The sequence below is a fragment of the Acomys russatus genome, chromosome 20 (genome assembly GCF_903995435.1).
Source record: "Acomys russatus chromosome 20, mAcoRus1.1, whole genome shotgun sequence".
Taxonomy (NCBI): domain Eukaryota; kingdom Metazoa; phylum Chordata; class Mammalia; order Rodentia; family Muridae; genus Acomys; species Acomys russatus.
In genome coordinates, this window is record NC_067156.1 from 2,892,038 (window position 1) to 2,904,108 (window position 12,071).

At 43.4% G+C, this 12,071-nt stretch overlaps 1 protein-coding gene across 1 annotated transcript in view; it reads left to right on the forward strand.

The window, feature by feature from the left end:
• Positions 1 to 236: 236 nt before the first annotated feature.
• Positions 237 to 12,071, forward strand: part of Lama3 (laminin subunit alpha 3) — a 227,444-nt gene continuing 215,609 nt past the window's right edge. The window contains exon 1 of the mRNA XM_051163755.1: positions 237 to 618. Within this exon, the coding sequence (XP_051019712.1) occupies positions 337 to 618 (282 nt within the window). The 5' untranslated portion in view covers positions 237 to 336. The remainder of the gene's footprint in view (positions 619 to 12,071) is intronic.

The window sequence follows — 12,071 nt, forward strand, 5'->3', positions numbered from 1 at the left end:
TTCTGACCTGGGCAATCCCAGGATCCCCCGCTGGTGCTCCTAGCTTTGGAGAGCAGGGTGGGGGTAGGGGTGGGGGTGGAAGGGGGGTGTTGTAGCCAGCACTGTCCACGCCTGCTGGTTCCTGATTCCACCGGTGCCAGCAGCAGTGCCAGCAGCAGTGCCAGCAGCAGGTTCAGCGACCCCGGAGCCGGGCCCACGCAACCGGCTCAGCGCGTGGACAGAGGGGCGCGGCCCCGGGCGCCGCCCACACCCGAGGCTGCCCTGGCGCTGGGAGAGTAGCAGCCTCCTGCTCCGCGGTGCCACGCTGTGCACAGGCAGGAGACTTAGCACCACGGGATGGCGGTGGCTCAGGGCTGGCCACCGTGGTCCTCACCGCCTCTGCTCACGCTATGGCTGCTGCTTCTGAGGACGTCTCCCTGCTGGAGCCTGGTGGCTCAGGACGCTCAGGCGGCCGCGCTCAGCCTGCATCCACCCTACTTCAACCTGGCCCAGGCGGCAAAGATCTGGGCCACCGCTACCTGCGGGGAGCGGGGCCGAAAGGTCGCAAAGCCGCATCCTGAGCTATACTGCAAATTGGTGGGCGGCCCCACCGCACAAGGCAGCGGTCACACCATCCAGGTATGGTCCCTATGGGCAGCAGATATTGTGTTGAAAGTGGTGACTGGATCTCCACATGAGCCAGTGACTGTGGCAAAAAGATGGGTCTTCTTTTCCTCAGTCGAGCAAATGACCTTAAGTGACAAGGACTGGGTTGTCCCCAGGTCAGACTGGCTGGAGACCCTGTGACCTGGGCACAGTGCTCCTGCAGGGTACGAGCCCATGAGAGCAGCGCCCTGGCCACATGCCACCCTATGTGGGTGGGGTGAGCAAAGCGAGGGTGAGTGAAAGCTGTGGTCAGGTTCCAGCTTGTAGAAGAGGAAGTCCGAGGCTTTGTTCCAAATGCCCATCAACCCAATAGCACCCTGCCAGCCCAGGACTGACCCTGGGCGTTGGTGGCGGCTGTGTTGCCGGACTTTTCGTTTTTGCAACCTTATGCCTAAGAGACTTCGGTAGTATTTCTTGTTATATCTGTAATACCTCTTCACTGTGAATAAAAGGATTCATCTAATGAGCCAGCACGCAGTTTCAGGGGCCAATGAGACCCGCAGTGGGCAGAAACACTCCGGCAGGGAACACCCGGTGGAGAGGAAGGTGCTTGCGGTTGGTCCTGCTGAAATCAGCGCCTGGTGCTGTGCCAGGCCCTCACACCAGAGCCTCATCTCGGGCTAGGAGGTGCTCAAAGGAGAAGGCTAAGAAACGTTTTACCCTAGAATGGGCACGAGGTTTTGAATCCAAACTCTCTACTCCTGGAAGCGCTGCTGAGGACAGGAAGAGTTGCTGAAGAGGGAGTAATTTGGGGGCTTAGAGTGTCCAGGTTAGTGTGTTGGACAGTCCTGACTGGCAGGTATAAACGACAGGTAGTTGAACATGTCATTTTGTAGATGCAAATTTACTTACAAATTATATGAATGTGTGAGCCTACTAATATACCGTGCATATTTCACTACATGGAAAGAAAAAATAGAGAAGATAAATTAATAACAAAACAATTTTTTACCATATAGTGTAAATATGCAAAAACGAAAATAAAAGAGAAAATATCATTTTTTCCAACAGGCTCCAAATATTTTTGCTTTAATTATTTGTTAATGTGGATAATTAGACATGTGTACAAATGTAATTATGGAATCTGTCTGACACATTTCGCTTGGTACTTGTTGCACAAGAATCCAAGGATTCTAAGCTACAGGTTGCACATCTGAAAGATCCCTAACCAGATGTAGGCTCACGCCAAGGAGGTAGCCTGTGGTAGAGTGCTTGCCTGGCTTGCAGGAGGCCTTAATTCACTCCTGGTACTAAAGCCAAGCAGAAAACCAAATCAACACTCTCGGCTGCTAGGCATGGTGACACACACCTGTAGTGTCAGCACTGAAGAGCCTGGGGCAGGAGGACGGAGAAATTGAAGTTGGCTTAGGCTCCATGACATGTTCAAGGCCAGCCTGAGCTATGTAATGGGAGCCTGTGTGTGATGCCTGGGCTAGTGTCAGGATGCATGATTAGCCTACTAGCTGCTGACACTCCCCTTCTAGAAGGCAGAGCGGCAAAATGGCACGAGATAGTAACATAATTGCTCGGGAGTGTACAACAGTAGGAAGCAGGGCTAGGGTCAGGGCCACGTCACTTTTGTTGGTTCACTGTCCTCTCTTTTACGTCTTTGCTTTTCTTCTTCCCACTTTCAATAGCTTTCTTCTCTTTTCTTTGTACTTAAGGCTATGTGAGCAATGTCCTGGGCCAGTTACTATTATGTTTGGAGGTATTGAGTTATATACTGTATTACAGGCTAAAGCATGTTTTTCACTAAAAAAGAAAAATTGAAATGTGACAGACAGAGGAATCCTACCAAGTGGGTGCAAGTGGGTGCTTCTTGCTGTCCACACTCACTAAACCATAGAACTTGGAATTCACTTAGAAGGTCCCCACCCACCCGCAGTAAAAACTTGGCTATTCATTGTTCCCTTGCATGCTATATTCATCATTTTCAAGTAGATAAAATAAAGTCTTAGTGTTTCAGACAATTGTTCAAACAGCACTGACAATTTTATTTTGGAAAAAAAATGAAAATATTTAGAAAAATGTTTCCATATTTAAATAAACAGACATATAAAACTTTTAAAGCTAATAAATTTCTGGATTTGGCACAAGTGAGGCACACCCTCCCAAATGGCTGTCTTTCACAATGCTTTTTCCTCGACGAGGCATATATTTCCTTATAAACATGTTTACTTTCCCACACACCGTTGACACGAGACCCCAACTTTGATAAAACAGAGGGTCTGCTTTTATTAGTCTGTAAATACCAGATCACTGTCCACCAGATGGCTGTTGGCAGTCCGTGGTCATCCCAGAGAGAGCCAGCAACTTTGGAATATAGTACTTTTTTATTCTGGTGGCCATAGTGGTTGCACTAATTTGTATTCCCACCAGCACTTTGTAAGGACTTCTCTTTCTGCGACCCCTCGCCAGCACATCTCGTTGTCTTCTTCGTGGTACCTGGGATGAGATAGTCTCACAGGGAGTTTCGATTTGCGTTTCCAGACTAAGGGTGTCAAACACTTTTTCACGTATTTGTGGGTATTTGTTATTTTGGAGGGAAAGAGTCTCACCCGCTTGTCTATTTGTTCTGGTGATCAGTGTTTTGAATTCTTTATAGATCCTGGATATTAATTGGATGAATTGCTGGGGAAGATTTTTTTTCCCTGTTCTGTATATGTCCCTTCAGTCTGTTAGTTGTTTTCTATGATGTGTAGAAACGTTTCAATTGTATGTAACTCCATTATCATGTCTTGCTGTTATTGTCTGGCGCATTGAAGTCCCGTTTGGAGTGCAAAGCCTTATGCCGGTATCTAGATGTATTTCCCCTTGTTTTCCTCTAGCAATTTCAAAGTTTCAAGTTTCACACTAAGGTCTTTGAATCAATTTGCTTTGATTTTTATCCAGGTGAGAGGTAAAAATCTACTTTTAGTTGTTTGTGTGCCAGGTAAGAAGTACAAATCTACTGTTAGTTGTCTGTGTGCCAGTTTTCCCAGCACAATTTGTTGAAGTGACTATATGTTCCCCAATGTATATTTTTGGCATCTGTGTTGAAAATCATGTAGCTGTAATTGCATGGGTTTGTTTGGGGGAGGGTCCTTTATTTTTATTACATTAGTCTGTTTCTGTTTTTGTGGCAGTTAAATGAAGTTTTAATTACCAAGACTCTGTGTTATAATGTGAAATGCGGCATTGTGATATCCCCAACATTGCTCTTTTTGATTAGGATTGTTATGACTATGCAGAGGGTTGCATTCATAACTAATTATTTCTAGTTTTGTTTTGGTGGCAATCACACTGAATCAGTAGATGGCTTTGGTAACATAGAGATTTTCATAGCATCATTCTGCCACCTGTCAGCATAGGAGTTCTTACCTTTTCCTGTGTCTTCTTCAGTTTCTTTCTTTAGTGTTGCATAGTTTTCAGTGTAACGATCTCTCACTTCTTTGGCTATGTTTACCCTAGAACCTTTTTAGGCTTTTGTGAATGAGATTATTTTTATGATTTCTTTTTCAGTAGATTCATTATTAATATATAAAAAGCTATGAATTTTTTTATGTTGAAAATTTTATACTGTTACTTTGCTAAACTTGTCAAGTTTAGAAGGTTTTTGGTGGAATTAACCAAGTATAGGATCATATCATTTGCAAATAGAAATAATTTGACACCTTCCTCTTTTATCAGTAGACCATTTTATCTGTCTGTCTGTCTGTCTTACTGTTGTAGCTAAATTTTAAATATTTTATTGAATAAAATCAATAACAGTGGAAATCCTTGTCTTGGTCCTGATTTTAGAGAAAATGCTTTGAGTTTCCCCCTTTCAGTGTGCTACAAGTGAATTTATATATATATACACATATATATACACACATATATATGTTCATTTATTATGTTGAGTCACAGTGCTTCTGTGTACTTTCTTTGGATTTTTTACCATGAGGAGATGTTGATTTCTATCAAATAATTTCGTACATCTGTTGAACTGATAATGTGACTTTGTTATTGATTCTATTTGGGGCTATATTTTATTTACCTGTTTGCGTTTGTTGAACAATCTTTGCATCCCTAGAATGCAACTGACATTGCATAATCTTCTTAGTGATTGTTTAATATAGTTTGCAAATATTTTGTTGAACTTTTCTTCTGCATTAATGTTCACTAAAAGCATTAGTCTACGCTTTTCTTTTGTCAAATGTTACCCTTCTTTGACTTAGGCATCAGAGTAACAGTGGCTTTATGGCTAACATTGGAAGAACTCTTTCCCTTTCTATTTTATGGAATAGAATTAAGATTATTCACGTTAGTTCTTCATTAAAGACATTGCACAGTCTAGCATTGAATATTCCTGACCCTCACCTTTTCTTGGTTGAGAGACCAAGTTGGTCTCATTACTTGTATTTCATATGTTTATATTTTTTTAAAAAATTCTCGGGGACTTGAGAGATGGTCCAGCTGTTGGGCACTCACTGCTTTTCTAGAGGACGTGGGTTTGCTCCCCAGAACCCACATGGTGGCTCACAACCACCATTACCATGATTATATCTATCGTGTCTAATTATGTTTGTTTTATGAATTGGATACACCAACATTTGCTGCCTATATGTTGTTTTTCTGGCATATGGTTCTAATTACCAATACACAATGTCGCTGTTTCTTCTGTTTTTGTTTGGTGTCTGCTTTGTTGCCTGTGACTGTAGAGCTGCTTGCTTCTGCACTGGGATTGAATTTAATTTCCTGTCCTTTACTGTGTCTGGGTCTTTGCTGCTGTGGTTCCTGAAAGCAGTGGAGAGTTGGATCTTGGATGAGAGCAATGGTTCACTGTAAAAGCACTTGCTGTCTAGACTGTCACCCTGAGTTTGATCCTTGGAACCACATGCTATAAGGACAAAATTAACTCTCACTAGTTGACCTCTGACCTTCATATGTGCACTGTAACATGTGTACCTCTCTCTACATATACAAAAGAACTTAATTTTTTAAAGAAAATAGTTGGATTTTGTTTATTAATCTCTGCCTTTTAATTTAATCATTAAAGCCAGTTATAATCAGAGTTAGAGTGAAAATGTATGTGCTAATTTTTCTCATTTTGTTGATTTTATGCTATTTGCTTTTTCTCCTAATTCTTAATAGATCAAAGCTTGTAATTGAGGGGAAGTCAAGGCAGGAATTTGAAGCATCTGGTCACATCCACAGTCAAGAGCAGAGAGAAAGAGTGAGTGCATGCCTCCTACCTAGCTCACCTTCATCACTCTTGTACAACCCAGGATGGACCCGGGGATGGTGCAGCTCACAGTGGCCTAGGTTTTCCTACATCAGTTGCCATAATCAAGATAACCCCCCCACACATGCCTATAGGCCGACTTGATCTAGACAACTCATCATTGAGACTGTCTTCCTAGATGATTCTACATTACGTCAAGTTGACACTCACATCTAACCATCATAGGAACTAATGTTTCCCCAAGTAGCAGCTCCAAAATGGCTCCCAGTTATAGCAGCCCGCTTTTACACTGAGGAATGCAGAGGGGTTCTCAAGGGCCAGTGCTGTGCAGTTTCCAAATCAGCTATAGTCAGACTTTCTGTCTGCCAGGCAGTCAGGCCACCAGGGCTCTGCACTGTTGAGCTCTTTCTCGCCTTCTGTCTCTGGGTCTCTCTGAGTTTCTCTCTTTTTAAACTACAGTGTGTTCTTTTAGACACCGATTTTGCTAAGAAGTTGTTTTCTGGCTGTTTCCATTCAGAACTGTGGAGAAATTGGAAGGTGCTGCCTGCTAAGTCTGACATTTTGGCTCCTCCCCTTTTAAGACACGTTAAGCACTTCAGCATGAGATAATTGGTGAGCCCTGTATAGTCAAAAGACTTTCATGTTCACTCTCATGTCAGTTCGGGGTTGCATCTTTTCTGCTGTTTAAGGGAAGAGAGTCTATATTTCATTTGACCAGGTATGTGTCATGGTCACACTCTAGGCTGGTGGCCGACCCTCTCTCTCTTAGACATTCAAAATCATTAAAAGCAAGTGACCATCTGGCTTGGGGACTGGGTAAAGGACCCTGTGGCAATCTCTATATTGAACATTAGCAGAACTCAGTTCTTCAATTAAGATTAAGATAACAATCAACTGTAGCTTGACTATTTCCTTGCATTGCTCGCCACACCAGCATTGGAAAGAATTGTCCCAGTGGTGGGCAGAGCAGCTGTGAAGAGAGGAAAGGCTACACAGAGATCCTTATCTGTGGTTCTCCCCAGATTTGCCCACAGAAGGCCACCACATGTTCCCCACAGGACAATTTCAGTGATTGGTAGGTTGGCCCTGTTGTTCTGGCTGCCCAGAAAAAGCACCTTTCCTGGTTTCATTGGGTTTGTAGGACAGGCCAACGTCCATGGGCTGTCACTCCCAGGCTCTCTCCGCAGACTGTGGCTGTAGGTCAGGGCGTAACTATGTCAAGAGCCTTCAGTTTGGTGATATGCCAAGCTTGGTATTTTCCTCCGCAAAGAAGAATGAACTAAAGTTAACTTTTTGCTCCAACAGTTGAGTAGACTACTTGCTGGCAGGAAAGAAACATATTTGGGAAAGGAAGAAAAGGCTGAGCTCCAGAGGTTGGACTGCTGGACACTTTCACTAAGTGTCACATGGATTCGCCTTTCAGAGCTATGAGCGGTGACTGGGCACAGGTGGAGAAGGACAGAGAGACTATGGTTGACCCATTGTCTATAGCTCAGTGATGCTGGACAGGACTCTGCGTATGTGCAGCTGGAGAGTAGAAGCTGGGGTGGGGGAAATTATTGAAGCAGCTCCGTTTCCTCAGATTTCCTAAAACTAAATCTGTGAGCCCAGCCAGGATTTAAAATTTCACCCAAAAAGGATCTGCAAAAAATTAAAGTTAAAAAAATGAACAAAGGTCATTTCTTAAAATAGAATCTGGTTCCGTGGTAGTGATTTATTTTTGTTAGTGCATTTATAACAACAATGCTGGCATTTTAATGGTAGCCTGTGTCAACAGGCAGGGTGATTTATAAGCCTGAGTTTTGTCTGTGTCAGAACATTATTCACGGTGGCATTCCATGCCCTGATGATCCCTTTTAAGAAGGTTTCAGATTCTCACTGTTTCTTAGATTTTTAAGTTTTTGTTTTTGTTTTTTTTGTGATTTCTTGATCCAAGGGTCCTGTCAGTGCCCTCAGCTCTATCACAATGCATGTAGCACTCAAGAGCTGAGGAAACACTGTTGGGTGGGGAGGGAATTAAAGGCTATACAGCAGTTACCCCAAGAGGTGCATTGGCTTTGCATGATCCCTGTGGAACCTGGAGATATTACATGTTAAGATATTAGATGGCAGCGATGATAAAATGAAAATGGAAGATTACGTCGAAATATAGCCTTGAGGTCAGGGGCTAAGAGATAGCTCAGTGGTTAAGCACTCTTGATATTTTCCCAGAGGACCCAGGTTTGCTTCCCAGCACCCACGTTAGGTGGCTTACAAATGATTGTAACTCCCACTCATGGTGAATGATCTAGCCACTGTGGGTACCTGCACTCATGTGCTTATGCCCACATGCAGACATACACATAATTAAAAATAATAAAAAGAAAATCTTTATGAGAAGAAAAAGAAATTAGAAACTAAGAGTTTGGGCTGGCTTGGCATTAAACACTAAAACTGTCAGGGATGAAATGCACCTATTTGCCAAACAGAGATGGTGAATTTGACAGTGACACGTCCTTTATCCATCCCTGCACTCCACTGTGGCTTCTGTAGGGAGCTTGGATTTGACTTGGATGACACTGATGCACACATGCACACAGGCATAGTTAAGCGTGACAGTATTTGCTATTTGCTATAAACCACAACAGAGTTTCAGCTATGCGCATAACTTGTGGCCAATGGCCACAAACAGGAAACTGAATCACACCAAGGCTCTGTTTATAGAACTATTGTGAAAGAGAGTAATTTGTTAGCAGGCCTTTTCCTTTCATTCATATAAAATCCTTGAGTGAGGCCTGGGAAATTTAAGACGCTTACTATGTCCGTTGACGTTCTTGTAACAAATATTAATGATAAAAATTATTTTGAGAATTTAGAAAATGTCCTATACATGTAAAGATGACTAAAAGCTTTATTTAATTCATTTATTTTGTATTTATGAGTGCTTTGCCTGCATGTGTGTGTGTGTGTATGTGTGTGTGTGTGTGTACCATGTGTATGCCTGGTGCCCACAGAGGTCAGAAGTGAGCATCAGTTCCCTGGACCTGGAGTGACAGATGATTGTAAGCCACCATGGGGTGCTAGGAATTTGAACCCCAGTGCTCGGGAAGAACAGCCAGCTCTCTAACCCGTCTTTACTTTAAAAGACTGTTCTTATTATTTGCCTGTGCTTGTGACCCTCAGCTGTGTTTCAATAATGAAAGCCCACGTGCAAAGCACACACAGGGAGAGAACACACAGGGAGAGTCAACTTGACTTGCCCATGAAGATGCATATTCCACACACCAGACCGGCAGCCATTCCAGCTTGGTCCTGAGCCAATCTCAAGGAGCCCATGCGCCTCTGGGATTCCTGAAGCTACAGATGTCCAGCCCTTGAGTGTGCTCTGAGTTCCATGTTTCCATCTAGAGTCTGGATCAGCTAATCAGAGAAAGAAACCAACAGCCATTGAAGGAGAGGCCCAGAGATGCCATTCATGCCAGCCACTCACGTGTACCATGGTGTTGCTTAAACTGTTCCAGGGCGTCGGCTGTCTGTGCTGCGTCTCTGTACTGCACATATGAAAGGTACATGATGTATTCATATCTTTTTCCAAATTTTGAAACATGAGACCTTCCCCATAGTTTTAGTGACACATAATTGAAATTCTATAAAATGTATCTATTATAGTTTTTTTAGGCTGGATCATGTAAGTAACTTATTTTCAAATTCGAGTTCTGTACAGGTTGCTGTAGGGTTTTGAACAGATAGGAGTTCTGGAAAAGCTAACCTTAGCAATTGTTGACAGCTTGTTGAATCTGTGGTGGGGGCAGGAACAGATCCTGGGACCCCCCTCCCCCATGCCCACTTCATTTATTTTGATGGCTCCCCACACTTATTAAGACTACATTTCTTTCTGGTATCACAGCATGCTTCAGGGAGGGTAATTTTTATTTTCTTTGCACACCCCTGGAATTAATTAATTCTTCAAGGTTTTATTGAGTATGACATTTGGAAAACAAGGTCTAGTTCTGTCTCCTTGTATGCACCATTGCTTTCCGGCCCTTTCAGTGGCAGGCTTGGGAATAAGTGTGTTATCTGGCTTCCCTCTCTTTGTATGCACATCCCCACTAGACATGTGATTGATCTTTGATTATTGATTTTACATCCCGTGACCATGTACAGTTGTACATGTAACTGCATGTGGTTGTGCAATTGCATATTTTTCTTCCTTTCCAATATTGATGCCTTTAATTAATTAATTAATTCACCCATCTATTCACAAATAATTACTAAATGTGTATTAGTCCTCATTATGAGGATACAAAGGGGATCCAGATACAGATAAGTGCTTGTACCGCCCATTTTTGTTAAAACTGCAGGGAAACTGCATTGATGGAGTGTGATGTAATCTCTTTATATCTACCAGGAAGCCATTCTCATGGGTAAAGCACGGGACTGCAGTAATTTAGACATGAGTTTTATTCTAATCCCAACACTGTGTCACTTCATTTTCCCTACATATAAAACATTAATAATAGTAGCTCATGGTGTGTGTGTGTGTGTGTGTGTGTGTGTGTGTGTGTGTGTGTGTGTGTGTGTGTGTGTGTGTGGTGTTATGCACACATAGGTGCCTGAGGAGGTCAGATATGACCTTTGTTGTCTTTCTCTGTTACTGTTTTCCTTATTTCCTTGACACAGGGAATCTCACTGAGCCTGATGCTAGGCTGGCAGCCAGCAGGCAGCAGTGCTCCTCTCCCCTCAGCACTGGTGTTGCAGGGCATGCATAGCCATGCCCAGCTTTTTTGTGCAGGTGCTGGGGATTTGAACTCAGGTCTTCATGCTTAAGTAGCAAGTGCTCTGAGCTGAGGAGCCATCTTCCCAGCTCTAGGCTGACTTTTTATAATGTTCGTGGATGTTGAGGCTTTTCATGAGGTGAGAAGATTGTTCCCAGCTAAGACTTCTAAAATGGTAAACTTACAAAAAGTATTTGTCACAGTAGTCATATATAAGTTTAAACAGAACCAATTGTGGGAGTCAGTTCCCTTCCTCTACCATGTGGGTCCTGGGGATCAAACGCAAGATGGTCAAGTTTGGTGACAAGCACCTTTACTCACAAGGAGCCATCTTGGCTGTCCCATACAACTCTTCTGCTGTCTTAATGTGCACTGCTTTATGTACGGGACAGCTGTGATTTGCTGACTCATTCCCAACAACAAATACTTCTGACGATACAGCAGTGTGAGCTCTCTCTGGAACATGTTAATGACTCGTTCAGATACTAAAGGATGCATTTTTCACAAGATAAAATGACATTTGGGGATTCATTTTAAAAGCTGTTTATGTGGCAAGAATATATTTTTTTTCCAGATTACAGATTGTTTTGGATTGTCACCTAGGTATTTTGGGTTCATTTGCCCACGAGGAAAGGATTTACTAGATGGTTCCTGAGTAGTTTACGCCAGAGTCTAAATGAAAGGGCCTGCCTCTGCTTATGGCGTCTGTGCAGAATCCGGGCTAAAGACTGAGGAGGGCCCAGGATGCACTTGGGCAGGGCTGCACCTGCAGAGAGAGAGAGAGCGTCCAGGACACTGATTAGAATTAGAATCCTCATGCCAACAGGGTGGAAACTGCCTGGGGGAAGCCAGCTCATCGAGTCCCACATGTCCTCGTGTTTTCAACCTTGTAAACATTATAATCTCTCAGTGAGTTCACCATGGTCAGAAAAGACACATGGAATTAATGAGTGGATGTTAGAGAGAAACATGGCTCTCAGCGCCCGTGTCTATCTGCACCGTGGAAGTGGGACAACGCCGGTTCCCAGTTCTCCGCTGCTGTCATTTCTCTGTGCAAACTTTATAGGAAGGCACCAAATAAAGGGTGGACTGGGGAGGAGAAAGAGGCTGATAACCAGGGCCTCCGCTTACTGCAGGTTTGTACTTTAACTCACAGTTATACAGTACTTAGCGAACGCACCTTACGTGTGTTGACTCCTTGCTTTTAAAAAGTTGTGTGTGTGTGTGTGTGTGTGTGTGTGTGTGCCATTGAGCATGTGTAGTCAGCATTCAGCTGTGCATGCAAGTCAGCAACACACACACACAAACACACGAGGAAACACGTAGAACATAATTCTCTCCTTCCTCCTTACATGAGTTCTGTGGGATCGAACTTAGGCTTCCAGGCTTGCACTGCAAGCTCACTTACCTGCTGAGCCACCCCACTTGTCTTTATGCTGACCTCTTAATCATCAGAGTGATTTAGG